The 13,796-nt window shown below is 40.4% G+C and overlaps 1 protein-coding gene across 3 annotated transcripts in view; it reads left to right on the top strand.

Annotated features, from left to right (window-relative positions):
- The window catches only part of LOC134352116 (piezo-type mechanosensitive ion channel component 2-like), a 627,709-nt gene that overhangs the window by 471,498 nt on the left and 142,415 nt on the right, over positions 1-13,796 (top strand). For all 3 annotated transcript variants that reach the window (XM_063059335.1, XM_063059328.1, XM_063059345.1), the window contains 4 exons: positions 4,358-4,491; positions 6,706-6,869; positions 7,979-8,155; positions 11,779-11,907. In XM_063059335.1, the coding sequence (XP_062915405.1) occupies positions 4,358-4,491; positions 6,706-6,869; positions 7,979-8,155; positions 11,779-11,907 (604 nt within the window). The remainder of the gene's footprint in view (positions 1-4,357; positions 4,492-6,705; positions 6,870-7,978; positions 8,156-11,778; positions 11,908-13,796) is intronic.

Raw genomic sequence — 13,796 nt, 5'->3', positions numbered from 1 at the left:
TTGTGACTTTTGACAATCAAAGTCACACATTGTCCTGAGGGGACCAAGTTTGCCGACAGTACTAAACTAGGTTTGTTGTTGTGTTGTAGACATCGCACCAACATTTTGTACGGCTACAACATGATATCCCAACTCCTGTTCTGACATGTAAGGACTGCAAGTTGAAGATTGTATATATTCTCTGACACTGAGTTGAACCATTGACATGATGATCGTGGTACCACGCCTGGAATATTCTGTGTAGTTCTGGTCATTATATTAAAGGAAGGATGCAATTAACTTAGAGAGGCTGCAGAGAAGTTTCACCAGAATGTTGGCAGGATTTTGGGGGCTTGAGTTATGGGAGAGACTGGATAGGCTAGAATTGTTTTCCTGGGTGACTAACCTTATAGAGCTTAATGATATAACATGGACATGGTTTAAGTGATGATCATGGTCTTTTCCCCAGGGTAGGGGTGTCTAAAACTAGAGAGCACAGGTTTAAGGTGAGAGGGGAAAGATTTAACGGGGACCTGAGGGGCAAGCTTTTCACACATAGGGCGGTGGCTATGTGGAATGACTTGCCAGAGGAAGTGGTGGAAATGAATGCAGTTGCAGCATTTAAAAGGCCTTTGGAAGGGCACATGGATAGAGAAGAGGATATGGGCCAAAGGCAGGCAAACCGTGCTACTCAGGAAGGCACTTCGGCTGACATGGTTGTGTTGGACCCAAGAGCTTGCTTCCATGCTGTATAACTTTGACTCTAGATGGAATTGTGAGTACAAAGCGAGAGCTAAAGATGTTTCAGGTGGACATGAATAAGTTTAGAGAGTGGTGAGAATATGGTGGATGGAATGTAATGTGGAAAAATGAAAAAAAAAATCTACCTTGGTGCATTTAATAGAAAAGCAGCAGAATTTCAGATGTAGTGAGATTGGGTAGTGCTGACGTTTAACAGGATTTTAACGTACTTGTACCTGCTAATATTCAGGTGCAGATGATACGTTTGCCTTTTTTTTAAAGAGGATCTGAACACAGGAATAAGGAATTGTTATCGGAATTATATGGGGGCATTGGTGCACAGTTCGTTTCCCCTTGCCTAATGAAAGAATGTACTTCCAACAAGATTCACTCAATGGTTGCAGAGAAGGCAAGATTGGTGTGTAAAGGAAGATAAAATGGTCTATGACTATATTGTCTGAAGTTTAGAAAACTGAAAGGAGATCACAATAAAGTATACAAAATTCAAAGACCAGTACAGCACAGTACAGGCCCTTCAGCCCACGATCTTGTGCCAACCTTTTAACCTACTCCACGATCATTTCTAAAGATTCCCTCCCGCATAACCTTCCATTTTTCTTTCATTTATGTGCCTATCTAAGAGAATTTTAAAAGGGTTTGACAGTTGAGGCGGGAAGGATATTCCCCCAGGTTGTGGTACTGTGGTAAACCATTTAAGACGTATCTGAAGAGAGATTCCTTCATTTATAGAAGGACAAAACTTTGAGATTCATTTCCATAGGAGGCTGTGGATACTCAGTAATTACGTTAATACGGAACAGATTAATTGATCTCTGGATATTCGATGAATGGTGGCCTGGTAGTGTAGCAGTTAACATAAAGTTTTACAGTTCTAGGTATAATATCAGGGTTCAATTCCCACGACTGTTGTAAAGAGATTTTATGTTCTTCCTGTGACCGCTTGGGGTTTCCTCTAGGTGCTCTGGTTTCCTCCCACATTCTAAAGACAGGCAAGTTATGCTTAGTAAGTTGTGGGCATGCTACACTGGTGCTGGAAAAATAGCAAAGCTTGCAGTCTGGCCTCAGCACATCTTCAACAAGACAAACAATCCATTTCACTGTGTGTTTCAATGTACATGTGACAGATAGATCTCATATATAATCTTTGAATGGAAGAGTGGGCGCCCTATTCCTGCTCCTATTTCTTTTATTCTTATTAACCAGAATTTCATTGATAATTGTTACTCCCTCATTTTAAAAGCTGATAAATTGGTTTATTATTATTACACAAATTGAAGTACAGTGAAAAGCTTTTGTTTTACATGCTCTCCATACAGATCACTTCATCACATGGTGCAATGGGGTAGTACAAGGGAAAGAAATAACAGAATGCAGAATAAAGGGTTACAATTATTGGGAAAGTACCGTGCAGGCGGACAATAAGGTACAAGGCCATAATGAGGTAGATTGTGCAGCGCCAAGTCCATTCTATTGTACTAGGGATCCATTCTTATAACAACAGGATAGAAGCTGTATTTGAACCTGGTGGAATGAGTTTCATGGCTTTCATATCTTCTGCCTGATAGGAGGTGGGAGAAGATAGGTGGGTGATGTCTTTGACAGCGTTGGCTACTTTACCGAGACAGTGAGAATTGAAGACCGAGCCCATAGAAGGGAGACTGGTTTCCATGATGTGCTGAGCTCTGTAACAATTCTCTGCAATTTCTTGCAGCCATGGGCAGAGTAGTTGCCATGATGCATCCAGACAGGGTGCTTTTTGTGGTGCATTGACTCAAAGGGGACATGCCCTATTTCTTTCGACTCCTGAGGAAGAAGTGGCATTGGTGAGCTCTCTTGCCAATGGCATCTGTATTTGGACCAGGACGAGCTATTGGTCATATTCACTCCTGTGAACATGATGCTTTCAATCCTCTTGACCTCAGCACCATCGATGTAAACAGGAGTATTTTTTCTGGATGCATAAAAACTTAGGACAGCATAAATAACACAGCAGAAAGATCTATAGTATAACTAAATTCAACTTGACTGACATTTATCTGCAAGGGTATACTTCATTAGAATTAAGAAGTATCAATCTATTGCACAGAACCTTTTTGGTCTCTTTATGAAAGAAATCCTTTTTGGTTAGTATAAGGTGTGAAGGCACTGACACTTTTGCCTTCAATGAAACAAATGTGTGAGTTGATTACAATCACCAGCTGATTCTCTCACTCCCTCTTGATGCCAGTTTCCACGGAAGAATTCCTCCTAATGTTATTCTTCAAAGTTCGAAGTAAATTTATCATCAAAGTACATATATGTTACCTTAGGGTTCATTTCCTTGCAGGCATTTACAGGACTAAAAGAAATACAATAGAATTTTATGAAAAACCATGCACAAACAAGGACTGACAAACAACCAATGTGCAAAAGAAGACAAGCTATGCAAATAAAAACAAATCTGAGAACATGAGTTGTAAAAAGTGCATGAAAGTGAGTCTTTAGGTCATATAATCAGTTCAGAGTAGCATAGTCATCCATGGAAGTTCAGGAGCCTGATTGTTATAGGGTAATAACTGTTGCTGAATTTCGTGGTGTGGGACCTAAGGTTCCTGCCCAATGGTAGTAGCAAAAAGAGGACATGGCCTGTTTGGTGGGGGTCTTCAATGATGGATGCTGCTTTCTTGTGGCAGCACTCCATGTAAATGTATTCAATGGTAGGGAGGGCTTTGCCTGTGATAGACTTCTTAGAGTTTAAAGTAAATGTGTACCGTCGAACTATAGTGCTATCATGTATAGCTTGTGGAGAAAGTGCATGATCTAAATTTCCTGCCTAAGCATGCAAGTTGCCTTCCCTCCTTCACTTTGTAAAATATTCACACGCAGCTGCAGACTGCTGGCAAGTAAGTATTTTGTCATTTTCACTTCCAGCAAACTAAAGCTGAATTGATTTTTGACCATGCACCTAAAACAAAATGATAGCAGCACAGTTTGAAGCAAATCTCAAGTATGGAATGGCCATTACTGTTTGAATGCAATAAGGTTTTGCAAAAGTTAGCATTGAATGATGAGGGTTGCATGTATTATCCTGAATAGAAACGCACGCAGCTTTAGCACAAAATCTAAAATACACAGCAAGGTAAAGCAGTTTCCAGCTTATGGGGAAGATAATAAACTTTGTCTGGCTTGATGCAAATCTTTTCTTTTGTAATATTCTTTCCATAATGTGCTGTACTCATCCTCTTTTTCTTCCTGTGTGAATTACTCTGTACAGAATCAAGCTATACATGTCAAATCGTCAGAATGCGTAAGTCTTCCAAAGACATGAAATGCTTGCTCTCACATCTTGCCATTTCATGCTCTCAACTTAAACTATGACAATTTTCTCCATCAGGAAAATGTCAAGTTTAGTTTTGAATCATAATCTTGAAGCAGCAATTTTAATATGTAGCTGTTTTAGACAGTTGCTTCATGTACCAATTATTCTCCTAATTCTAATATGCTCATATGGAAAAACGTCTGTCAAAAAGCTAGAGTAACGTGCTTGACATTCTATGGCAAGACACCTCTGAACCTAATCCAGATAGGGCCACACCTTGTGCTTGATGTCTTCGTAACAGTCCTAATATCTCCACAGGTTAGTGAATCAGGATGGAAGCCTGCCTGACATCGGCATGATGAACATCAACACCAGTTCTCAGAAAGAGGAAAGAACAGATGACAAAAAGACAGAGGAGGGTGAAGAGGAGGAGGAAGAGGAAGATTCGAGAGGTGATTTATTTTTCCAAGTTCTGTCCTTAAATGAAATATTCTCCGCTCTCTAGATGGTCTGGGGATACAATCCTGCCAGTTATTCCAGTTGTGCCTATTCAAAAAAAAAATCCAGATGAACAGAAAATCAAAAAAACTGCAAATGCAGGAAATCTGAAATCCAAACAGAGAATTCTGGAAATTCAGACAGCATCTGCAGAGGAAGAAGGAGTCAACATTTCAGGTCCAGTAACAACTAAAGATGCTGGAAGCATGCAGCAGATGAGGCATCTGTGATCAGCAAAACAGTTAAGATATCATGTCCACGAAATGATCTGCTTGAGAAACACAATGGGTTGAGCAGTACATGTGGGAGAAAAGAAATGGTCAAGATTTCAGGTTGAAACCATGCAACATTTCAGAGCAGGGAAGCGGAGAATTACAGGTTAGCTTCAGTGTAACAGAAGGTGGGGCTGGACTGTGAAGAACAAAGGGAATATCACAGATAGGTTGAGTTGAAATGGATTTCTAAGGGGAAATTAACAGCACATTTAACTGTTTTGTCTGTATAAAGGATTGTAAATATGTAGCACGCCAGGCCTTGTGACATTATTAGTTGGGTGGTTTTGAATGTGCAAAGCTATTTATGTAATTTACGAGCATTGAGTGGATTGCTATAAACCCCTGTGGAAGTTCAACCTCCTATAAAACCTTAAATTGCAGTATTTTTAAAATCTTTGTGGTCTTCCCTACATTTAAATTTTGAGAGATGGAATGTATATTGCATGCCTGAATTATTACACAGAATTTACCACTCAGACTGAGACAATTTGATCCTGTTGAAAGGCGCTTGTCTCGAAATTGTTTTGCTCTGTTTTGGAAGATCAAGATGTCATCCTGATGAATATGCCCCAAGTTCCAGTCCCTCTCAAAAGACCATAAGTGTGTGGCATCACCCTGAGGACCTGGGCACCAAATGGCATGTTTAAGTCACCACCACATAGGTATATGTGGGCACCCTGTAATGAGTAGTAACTAAGGTCACTTATGGTAGGGATCCAGTTTGTAGACGGGTAATCTCTCTGCATTGTATTGTTGTGATGAATGAACTGAAGAATGTGTAGTTTAACTGTTTACACAGAATGCATACAGGAATAGTGTCCATGATTGGAGGCAGAGGAGAGGAGAATGCAGGTGCAGGAGCAAGAGCTAAAAACAAGGTGCTGGAGGAACACAGTGGGTCAGGCAGCATCTGCGCAGGGAAAATGGACAAAATCAACATTTTGAGTTGGGACTGTAAGAGGGGAGAGGAGATCACTGGTTTCAAGAGGAGAAGGGGTGGGTGAAGCAAAAACTGGCAAGTGATAAGGGTTGGAGTCTCCAAGTGAGTGGAGATGGGTAGCAGAGGGAAGAGTAGAGAACTCATCTTTGGCTGTCAATGCGAAAGCATTTCATACTTGTATTTCTCTACAACATTAAAGGAAGTCTATCATCGTTCCTTGTCCCCAAAACAATCTTATTCCCTCATTTATTTCCATATTCTCTCTTGAATGACTATTAAGCCCTCTCTGATTCTCCTATCAACACGGGATTTCTTTTTCCACATATACTGCCTGATCTGCTGAGTGTCCTGTTTTTATCAATGGGCACTGTTTGTTTGTCTAATACTGTACAGGGGAAATTAAGGTGTTTATTCTTTACCTTGTACATCACCTGAGGTAACTATGGACCATTCCCTGGGTAAGTATCGAGAGAGCCTCCACAGATTTGCACGAGAATTCTATTTTTAAAGGACTCGTATTCCTGAACTTTGTGATTTCTGTTGTAGTAAATTGACAGAACAGGCCGCTGAGAGGAACGGCACCTCATATTTCACGTGGGCGGTCTCCAACCTGGCAGCATGAACATTAAATTTTACATATAACTTCCAGTAACTGCTCTCCGCCGTCCCTTTTTCTCTTCTCCTGATCCACCTGATCCAGTATCCAATCTCTTTCCACACCCCTAATCTCTCCATCTGACCATCACAGTTTAAAGTAAGTCCGGAGGAAGGGTTTGCGGTGTAAATGCCAACTGTCCACTTCACTCCATAGATGCTGCCTGACCTGTTCAGTTCCTCATCACTTTGTTTATTGTTCCAGATTCCAAGATTTGCTGCTGCCTGTGTCTCTGCCTGAGTTGTTTCAGAAATAGCTGACTTAGATAATGAAATAATTTCCTTTCTCCCCATTTTAGAAGAAAAGACAAATAAATGGCACCTGGTAATTGACCGTCTGACTGTGCTGTTCCTAAAATTTATGGAGACGTTCCATAAACTACAAATAATGGCTTGGTGGATTTTGGAACTTCACATAATCAAAATTGTGTCATTTTACATCATTTGGATTACATTGAAAGAGGTGAGTGTAAGAACAAAATGACCATTTTTATTAATCCCAAATATATTTAGCATTAAAATCTCACGAATTGTAAAATTTAGATGTCTGTGATTGTGCAGCTGGAATATTTAATGTCCATTGCATGGGGAGTTGGATATCATCATTATAGTATGAATCATGCTACTGTTTATTAGTCTGAAATATCTGCCATGTCTTTTGCTTTTCTCTACCATGCCAAAAGAGCAGTTCCAATCCATACCTTTCACGGCTCACACAGTGTGATGCCTTTTCTCAGAAACTGCAGGCAATTCAAACGCAAATTTGCTTTCTCAAAACGGAACTTTCTGGCTATCTGTTCTGATATCTCCTTTTGAGGCCTGAAAGTCTAGACTTGATGGAGTCTCGAGAACTGCCTTGATAAAATGTTGCTATGCTAAAGGTGTCATATAATTGTTGTACTTGTTGATACTCATGGTTACACCACAACCACACACCAAAAATCACCATTCAGCCCATCCAGATCATGCCAGCCTTATCTTCTAACCTATTTTTATCTAGCGACCCCCAGACCAAAGCCTGCCAAACCCATCCCATCCATGTATCTATCAAAACTTCTCTTAAATGTTGCAATTGAAACCATATCTACCACTTTCACTGGTGGTTCATTCCACACTCGTACCAATCTGAGTGAAAAGTTTCCCTTCAGATTCCTCCTAAATATTTCACCTTTCATCCTAAATATATGATCTCTAGTTCTAGTTCACCCAGTCTGAGGGGAAATAGCATGCATACATTCACCCTATCTATACATCTCATAATTTTGAAAGCCTCTATGAAATCTCTCCTCATTCTCCTGTGCTCCAAAGAATGAAGTTCTAACCTATTCAACCTTTCCCTAAGTTGGTGTACCAGTCACAAACACATAACAGTGAGTGCCTGCAGTCTTAACAACAACAAAATACTCTCAACTGAATTCACTCCAATTTAGATTCGCTACACGTGAGTGAGTCTCGGGTTAATCAAACTGTGTCATCTCCTTTAAGAAAGATATCATATTGTTTCTTTATGTATCCTCGTGTATGATCTGCATGTTAAAGTGTGGAAGACTGATCAGAGTGTTACTCCTACAGGTTTCCCTGCTGAATTATGTCTTCTTAATCTCGTGGGCCTTCGCTTTGCCTTATGTAAAATTACGTCCTCTGGCATCAAGTATCTGCACAGTCATGACCTGCATAATCATTGTTTGTAAAATGTTATATCAATTATCATCTGTTCAACCTTTAACCTACTCTTCAAACTGTACAATTGTAAGTATGTTATTTAAAGTTCATTCCATACATCATTTTAATTTAAAGTAAATAATATATTATACCTGCAGTGGCTGAATGCACTACTACTGACCTTTCCTTCCTGAAATAAACTGTCTTTAAAGTTATCTTTTAAGAAAGGAAACAGTGGCCACATTTGCAAACAATAAGGGCAAGGTACTAGGGTTGCAAGAGGGAATACTCTCACAATAATGATCAACTCCGGCTGGTTTTCACAGGCTTTGCTTCAGTAGAACACAGGTGACAGGAAATGCCCATCTGATCCAGCAGACTTCCTGACGCCATGATTACTGGATCATGGCTTACGCACTCATTGGGCACTTGCCACTTCTCAGGCACCTCCTGTACCTAATAAAGTGACCACTGAGTGTGTGTTTGTGCTCTACTGTTGCTGTAGCCCATCCTCTTCAAGATTCAACGTGTTGTGAGTTCAGAAATGCTCTCCTGCACACCACTGTTGTAATGCATGGTTGTTGGAGTTACTGACACCTTACTGTCAGCTGGAACCAGTCTGGCCAATCCTCTCCGGCCCCTCACACTGACAAGGCGTTTTCACCCATAGAACTGCTGCTCACTGGATGTTTTTTCTTTGATCCATTTTCTGTAAATTTCAGGAGATCCCAGTATCAGCAGGAGATCATGGTCAAAGTCACGTAGTTCGTATTTCTTCCCCATTATGATATTTGGTCTGAATAACAACTGAAGGTCTTGATAAGCTGGCATGCTTTTATGTATTGAAATATTGCCACACGAATGGCTGATTCAATATTTGCATTAACAAGCTGGTGTACAGGTGTATCTAATAAAGTGGCTGAGTGTATCTCCAATCTGACTCCCAGGAAAATAGTTTCCTTGATGCGATTAGAATAATGATGTTGACCACACAGAAGGAAATCATTTGTATTATGCTGCACGCCGACACTTAATGAAGAAATACCCAAACCTGAACTCCTAATCCTTCCATGTCCTGATATAATGGGATCTTCCTTTGTATTAGATGCTTAACAACTCTTTCCTTAGAAATTGCAATCGACTTCGTACTGATAATGAAGCAATGCATGCCTGAATAAACTTTATAAATCCCCCATCACCTCTCTCCTGGGTTCAGTTAATTCAATCATAAATTGATTATACTCTCTTATCAAAAACTATAAAAAAAACATTTCTGTATTATTTTTTCCTAATGCAGCAAAAAAATGGTAATTTCAAATCTTCCTCATCTCACATTGCAAGAAATCCAATGATCCCAGGGTTATTTTAACTTAGTTGGGACGTTTAAATGATTATTTTTAAGATACACTACAAATCATAATAACAAAATATTCAGATGCCAAGTATCCTCATCCATTTCAACACCACACTGGATATTTGCACATCAGTCGTTGCTCAAGTGCCTGGCATAATTGATATACCCAGTGAGAAGAGGCATCTCTGGTGTAATATTAATGTGTGGCACGTCAGGAACATAGAACAATAGAGAACAGGAAAAGGACTTTGGCCCTCCATGTCTTCACTGATCATATGAATCTAGTTAATCCCATCCATCTGCACATAGTCTATTTTCTTCTATTCCTTCTCAGGCTTCTCAGTGAATTCCTCTTAAACATTGATATTGTATCTTTTTCTACCACCTACCTTGGGAGGCTATTTAATCAACCACCAAGCTGTGGGGGAAAAAAGCTTGCCTTGTACATCTCCTTTAAACTTGCTGCCTCTCACTTTAAATCTATGTCTTCTAGTATTTGACATTTCCACTCCAGGAAAAAAGACTCTGACTATCTACACTGTCTATGTCTCTCATGATTTTTATATGCTTCTATCAGCCTCTGTCGCTCCAAGTTTGTCCAATATCTCCTTATAGCCTGTATTCTCCAATCCAGTCAGCTCCTGCTGAACCTCTTCCTCACCATCTCCAAATCTTTCACACTCTTCCTGTGATGTGGTTTACACCCAATGCACCAATTGATAAAGGCAAGTATGCATATGCCTTCTTTACCACTCCATCCTGTAGTGTGGCCGCTTTCAGTGAGTTCTGGACCTGCACACTAGGATCCTTTTGTACATCAGTGCTCCTAAGGGTCCTGCCACAGTCTCTATGCTTTTGTATTGATCTCCCAAAATAAAACACTCCACACTTGTCCAGGTTAGACTCCATCTGCTATATATATCCTCAGTATCCTTTGACAATTGTCCTCACCATCAACAACTCTACCAATTTATGTGTCATCTGTAAATCTATTGATGAGACCACCTGTGTTTTCATATCATTGCGGAACACCACTAGTTACAGACCTCAAGTCAGAGGAACACCCCTCCACCACTACCTTATAAGTTCTATGTCCAAGCCAATTTTGTATTTAACTTATCAGCTCACCATAGATCCTAAGTGGCATTCTTCTGGGCCAGCATATCTCAAGGGACCTTGTCAAATGTGTTACTAATGTCGATGTATGTAGGCAACAAACCCTCCCTTGTACAAAGCCATGCTGACTTTTCCTAATAAGTCCATGGTTTACTAATTGTACGTAAGAATCTTCTCCAGTAATTTCTCTATCATCCTCTAATTTCTTCCTTTCTCCCTGTTGTCATTCTTAAACAAAGTAAGAATATTGACTATTCTAGTGTTCTGGAATCTTGTCTGTGGCAAAAGAGGATACAAAAATCTCAGTCAAGGCCCCAGCAATCTTTTCCCTTATCTCCTTCAGTATCATGAGGAAATCCAGATTAGAGGCATAATGGTTTGTTGGTTCAGAATTTAGGAATTGAGAATGGATTCCTGATCAGCAAAGCTAGAAAATCATAAGCAAATAAAGAAAAATGCACTCAGTCTGATCATTACAAATTTAATTGCATGTGTTTTATCCTGACCTGTCTAGATTTAATTTGATAACGTGTGGATTTTTCAAGGAATTTTATTCAATCTCCCTTAGTTTGTTTTCCCCAAATAGCTTTTGCTCTGTTACATGGAACATTGTAAGTTCATTTCATTCTTGTTAAGATATTTTAACTGCTATTTGTAATATAGTATAATATCAGCACAGAGTATGATAGATTAGTCATTATATTTTTCTAATACCATGAGCTTTAAATTTTTGAAATATATAATTCAATATTTTCTACATTTTTTCAATATTTTGTCTAATGTTTTTCTCTTATTTTTTTTTCATCTGATGACAATTAATAGTCTTGAAATAAATATGAACCGATGGCTTCACTGCACTTGAAGGGAAAATTTTTGACATTGGTGTATCATTGTTACATGCACTGAAGAGCTTTACTTCATGTGTCACCCAGACAGATCATACCATACATAAATACATTCTGGTGGTGAAAAAGAAAACGATATAGTGTTGAAATTACAGTGACAGCGCAGCACAGGAGCGACAAATAGAGTGCAAGGGCTACGACATAGTGCATTGGAATATTAAGAGTCATCTTTTAGTGTATGAGAGGTCCATCAAGAGTCAGAACCTGGGATAGAAGCTGTTCTCGACTCTGGTGGTTTGTGCTTTCAGGCATTAGCTTAATGAATGTAAAATGCATTTAGCACTATGAGTTATTTAAATCTTTATATAAATATATTTCAATGTTTAATTTCCCAGCCTCAACTCAATGAGACCAATGTAGAGAGTGCTGAGAGATTGAACAGCTCGATTCTCTACTCTAGCCCGGTGGATCCCGCAAATTGGATTGGGCTCAAGAAGTCTTCTCCTCTTCTAGTGTACCTTAAGGTATGAATATATTACAGATTATATTCGAGTATTCCAGATATGTTCAGGTAGGTCCGTTGTTTCTGCCTGCTCCTATCCTACTGAACTTGTGTTCTCATACCTTGACTCCATTCTATCCCCATTGGTTCAGTCCCTTCCCACCTTCATCTGTGACACTTCTCACTAACTTTCAATTCTGTGGCCCTGACTCCCTTATTTTCACCATGGATATCCAGCCCCTATACATGTCTAACCCCCATCAAGAAGGCCTTAAATATCTCCACTTCTTTCTCGGTAAAAGATCCAACCAGATCCCCTCCATCACCACACATGTCTGTCTGACTGAACTGGCCCTCACCCTCAACAATTTCTCCTTTGGCTCCCCTCACTTTCTCCAGCTTCGTGGGGTAGCCACCCTAGCTATGCCTGCCTTTTTGATAGCTATGTAGACCAGTCTATGTTCCATATCTGCCCAGTAATGCTCCCCAACTCTTTCTCTGCTACATTGATGACTGCATTGGTGCTGCTTCATGCACCCATGCTGAGCTCTTCAACTTCATCAGCTTTGCCTATAACTTCCTTGTTGTCCTTAAATTCACATGATCCATTTCTGACACCTCCCTCCCCTTTCTTGATCTCTCTGTCTCCATCCCTGGAGACAAACTGTCAGCCAACATCTTTTATAAGCTTATCAATTTCCAAGGCTTTCTTGACGATACCTTTTCCCACCTTATCTCCTATAAAAATGCTATTCCTTTTTCTCACTTCCTTCCCAGGATAAGGCTTTCCTTTCCAGAACATCAGAGATGTTCTCCTTCTTCAAAGAAAGATATTTCCCTTCATCCACCATCTATCCCGCATCTCCTCGACTACCCAGTCATTCTCGCTCATCCCATCTTCCTACTACCTTACAGTATTAGAGTTATTCTTGTCATTACCCACCACCCCAGAAGCCTCTGCATCCTTCAGTCATCTCCACAAATTCAACCATTCATTCTCTGCAAGTTCAACCACCTCCAAAGCGATCCTGCCACTAAACACTTCTTTATCTCCCCTCCTACTCTCTGCTATCCATGGGGATCATAATTCCCTTGTCCATTCATCCCTCCTATCTAAACTCCTTCCTGACACTTATCCCTGCAAGCATCCAAAGTGCTACACCTGCCCATTCACCATTTCCATTCAGGCCCCAAGACAGTCCTTCCAGGTGAGGCAACACTTCAGCTGTGAATTTGCTGAGGTCTTCTATTGTATCCATGTTCCCGATGTGACCTCCTCTACATTGGAGAGACCGGTCACAAATTGGGGGACGGCTTCGTCAAGCACTTCCGCTCCATTCACCAAAAGCAGAACGTCCCACATCCCAGTGTTTTAATTCCAATTCCCATTCCCTTTTTGACATCTTAGTCCATGGTCTCCTCTTGTGCCTCAATAAGACCACCCTCAAGGTGTAGGAGCAACACTTTATATTCCATCTGGGTAGCCTCCAACCTGATGTCAAGAAAATTGATTTCTCCTTCTGGTAAAAAAAAATTCACTCTACTATGGCCTGTTACTTCTTCTGACATGCCTATCACCTCCCCCCGGGTCCCCTCCTCCTTCCCTTTCTCCTATGGTCCTTTCTCTCCTCCTATCAGATTCCTTCATCTCCAGCCCTTTCCTTTCCCACCCACCTGGCTTTACCTATCACCTTCTAGCTGTCCTTCCTGGGCACCCACCTTTTTAACTCTTGTGTCTCCCACCCCCCCCCACCTTCCTTTCCAGTCTTGAAGAAGGATCTCAGCCCAAAACGTTGACTATTTGTTCATTTCTTTGGTTGCTGCCTGATCTGCTGAGTTCCTCTTACAGATTTCCTATTGATAATTGCTATTGATTCCAGCACTTTTTCCAGAAAGCACATCATCATGCAA

The sequence above is a fragment of the Mobula hypostoma genome, chromosome 1, assembly GCF_963921235.1.
Source record: "Mobula hypostoma chromosome 1, sMobHyp1.1, whole genome shotgun sequence".
NCBI lineage: Eukaryota > Metazoa > Chordata > Chondrichthyes > Myliobatiformes > Myliobatidae > Mobula > Mobula hypostoma.
This window is presented reverse-complemented; position numbering and strand designations above follow the sequence as displayed.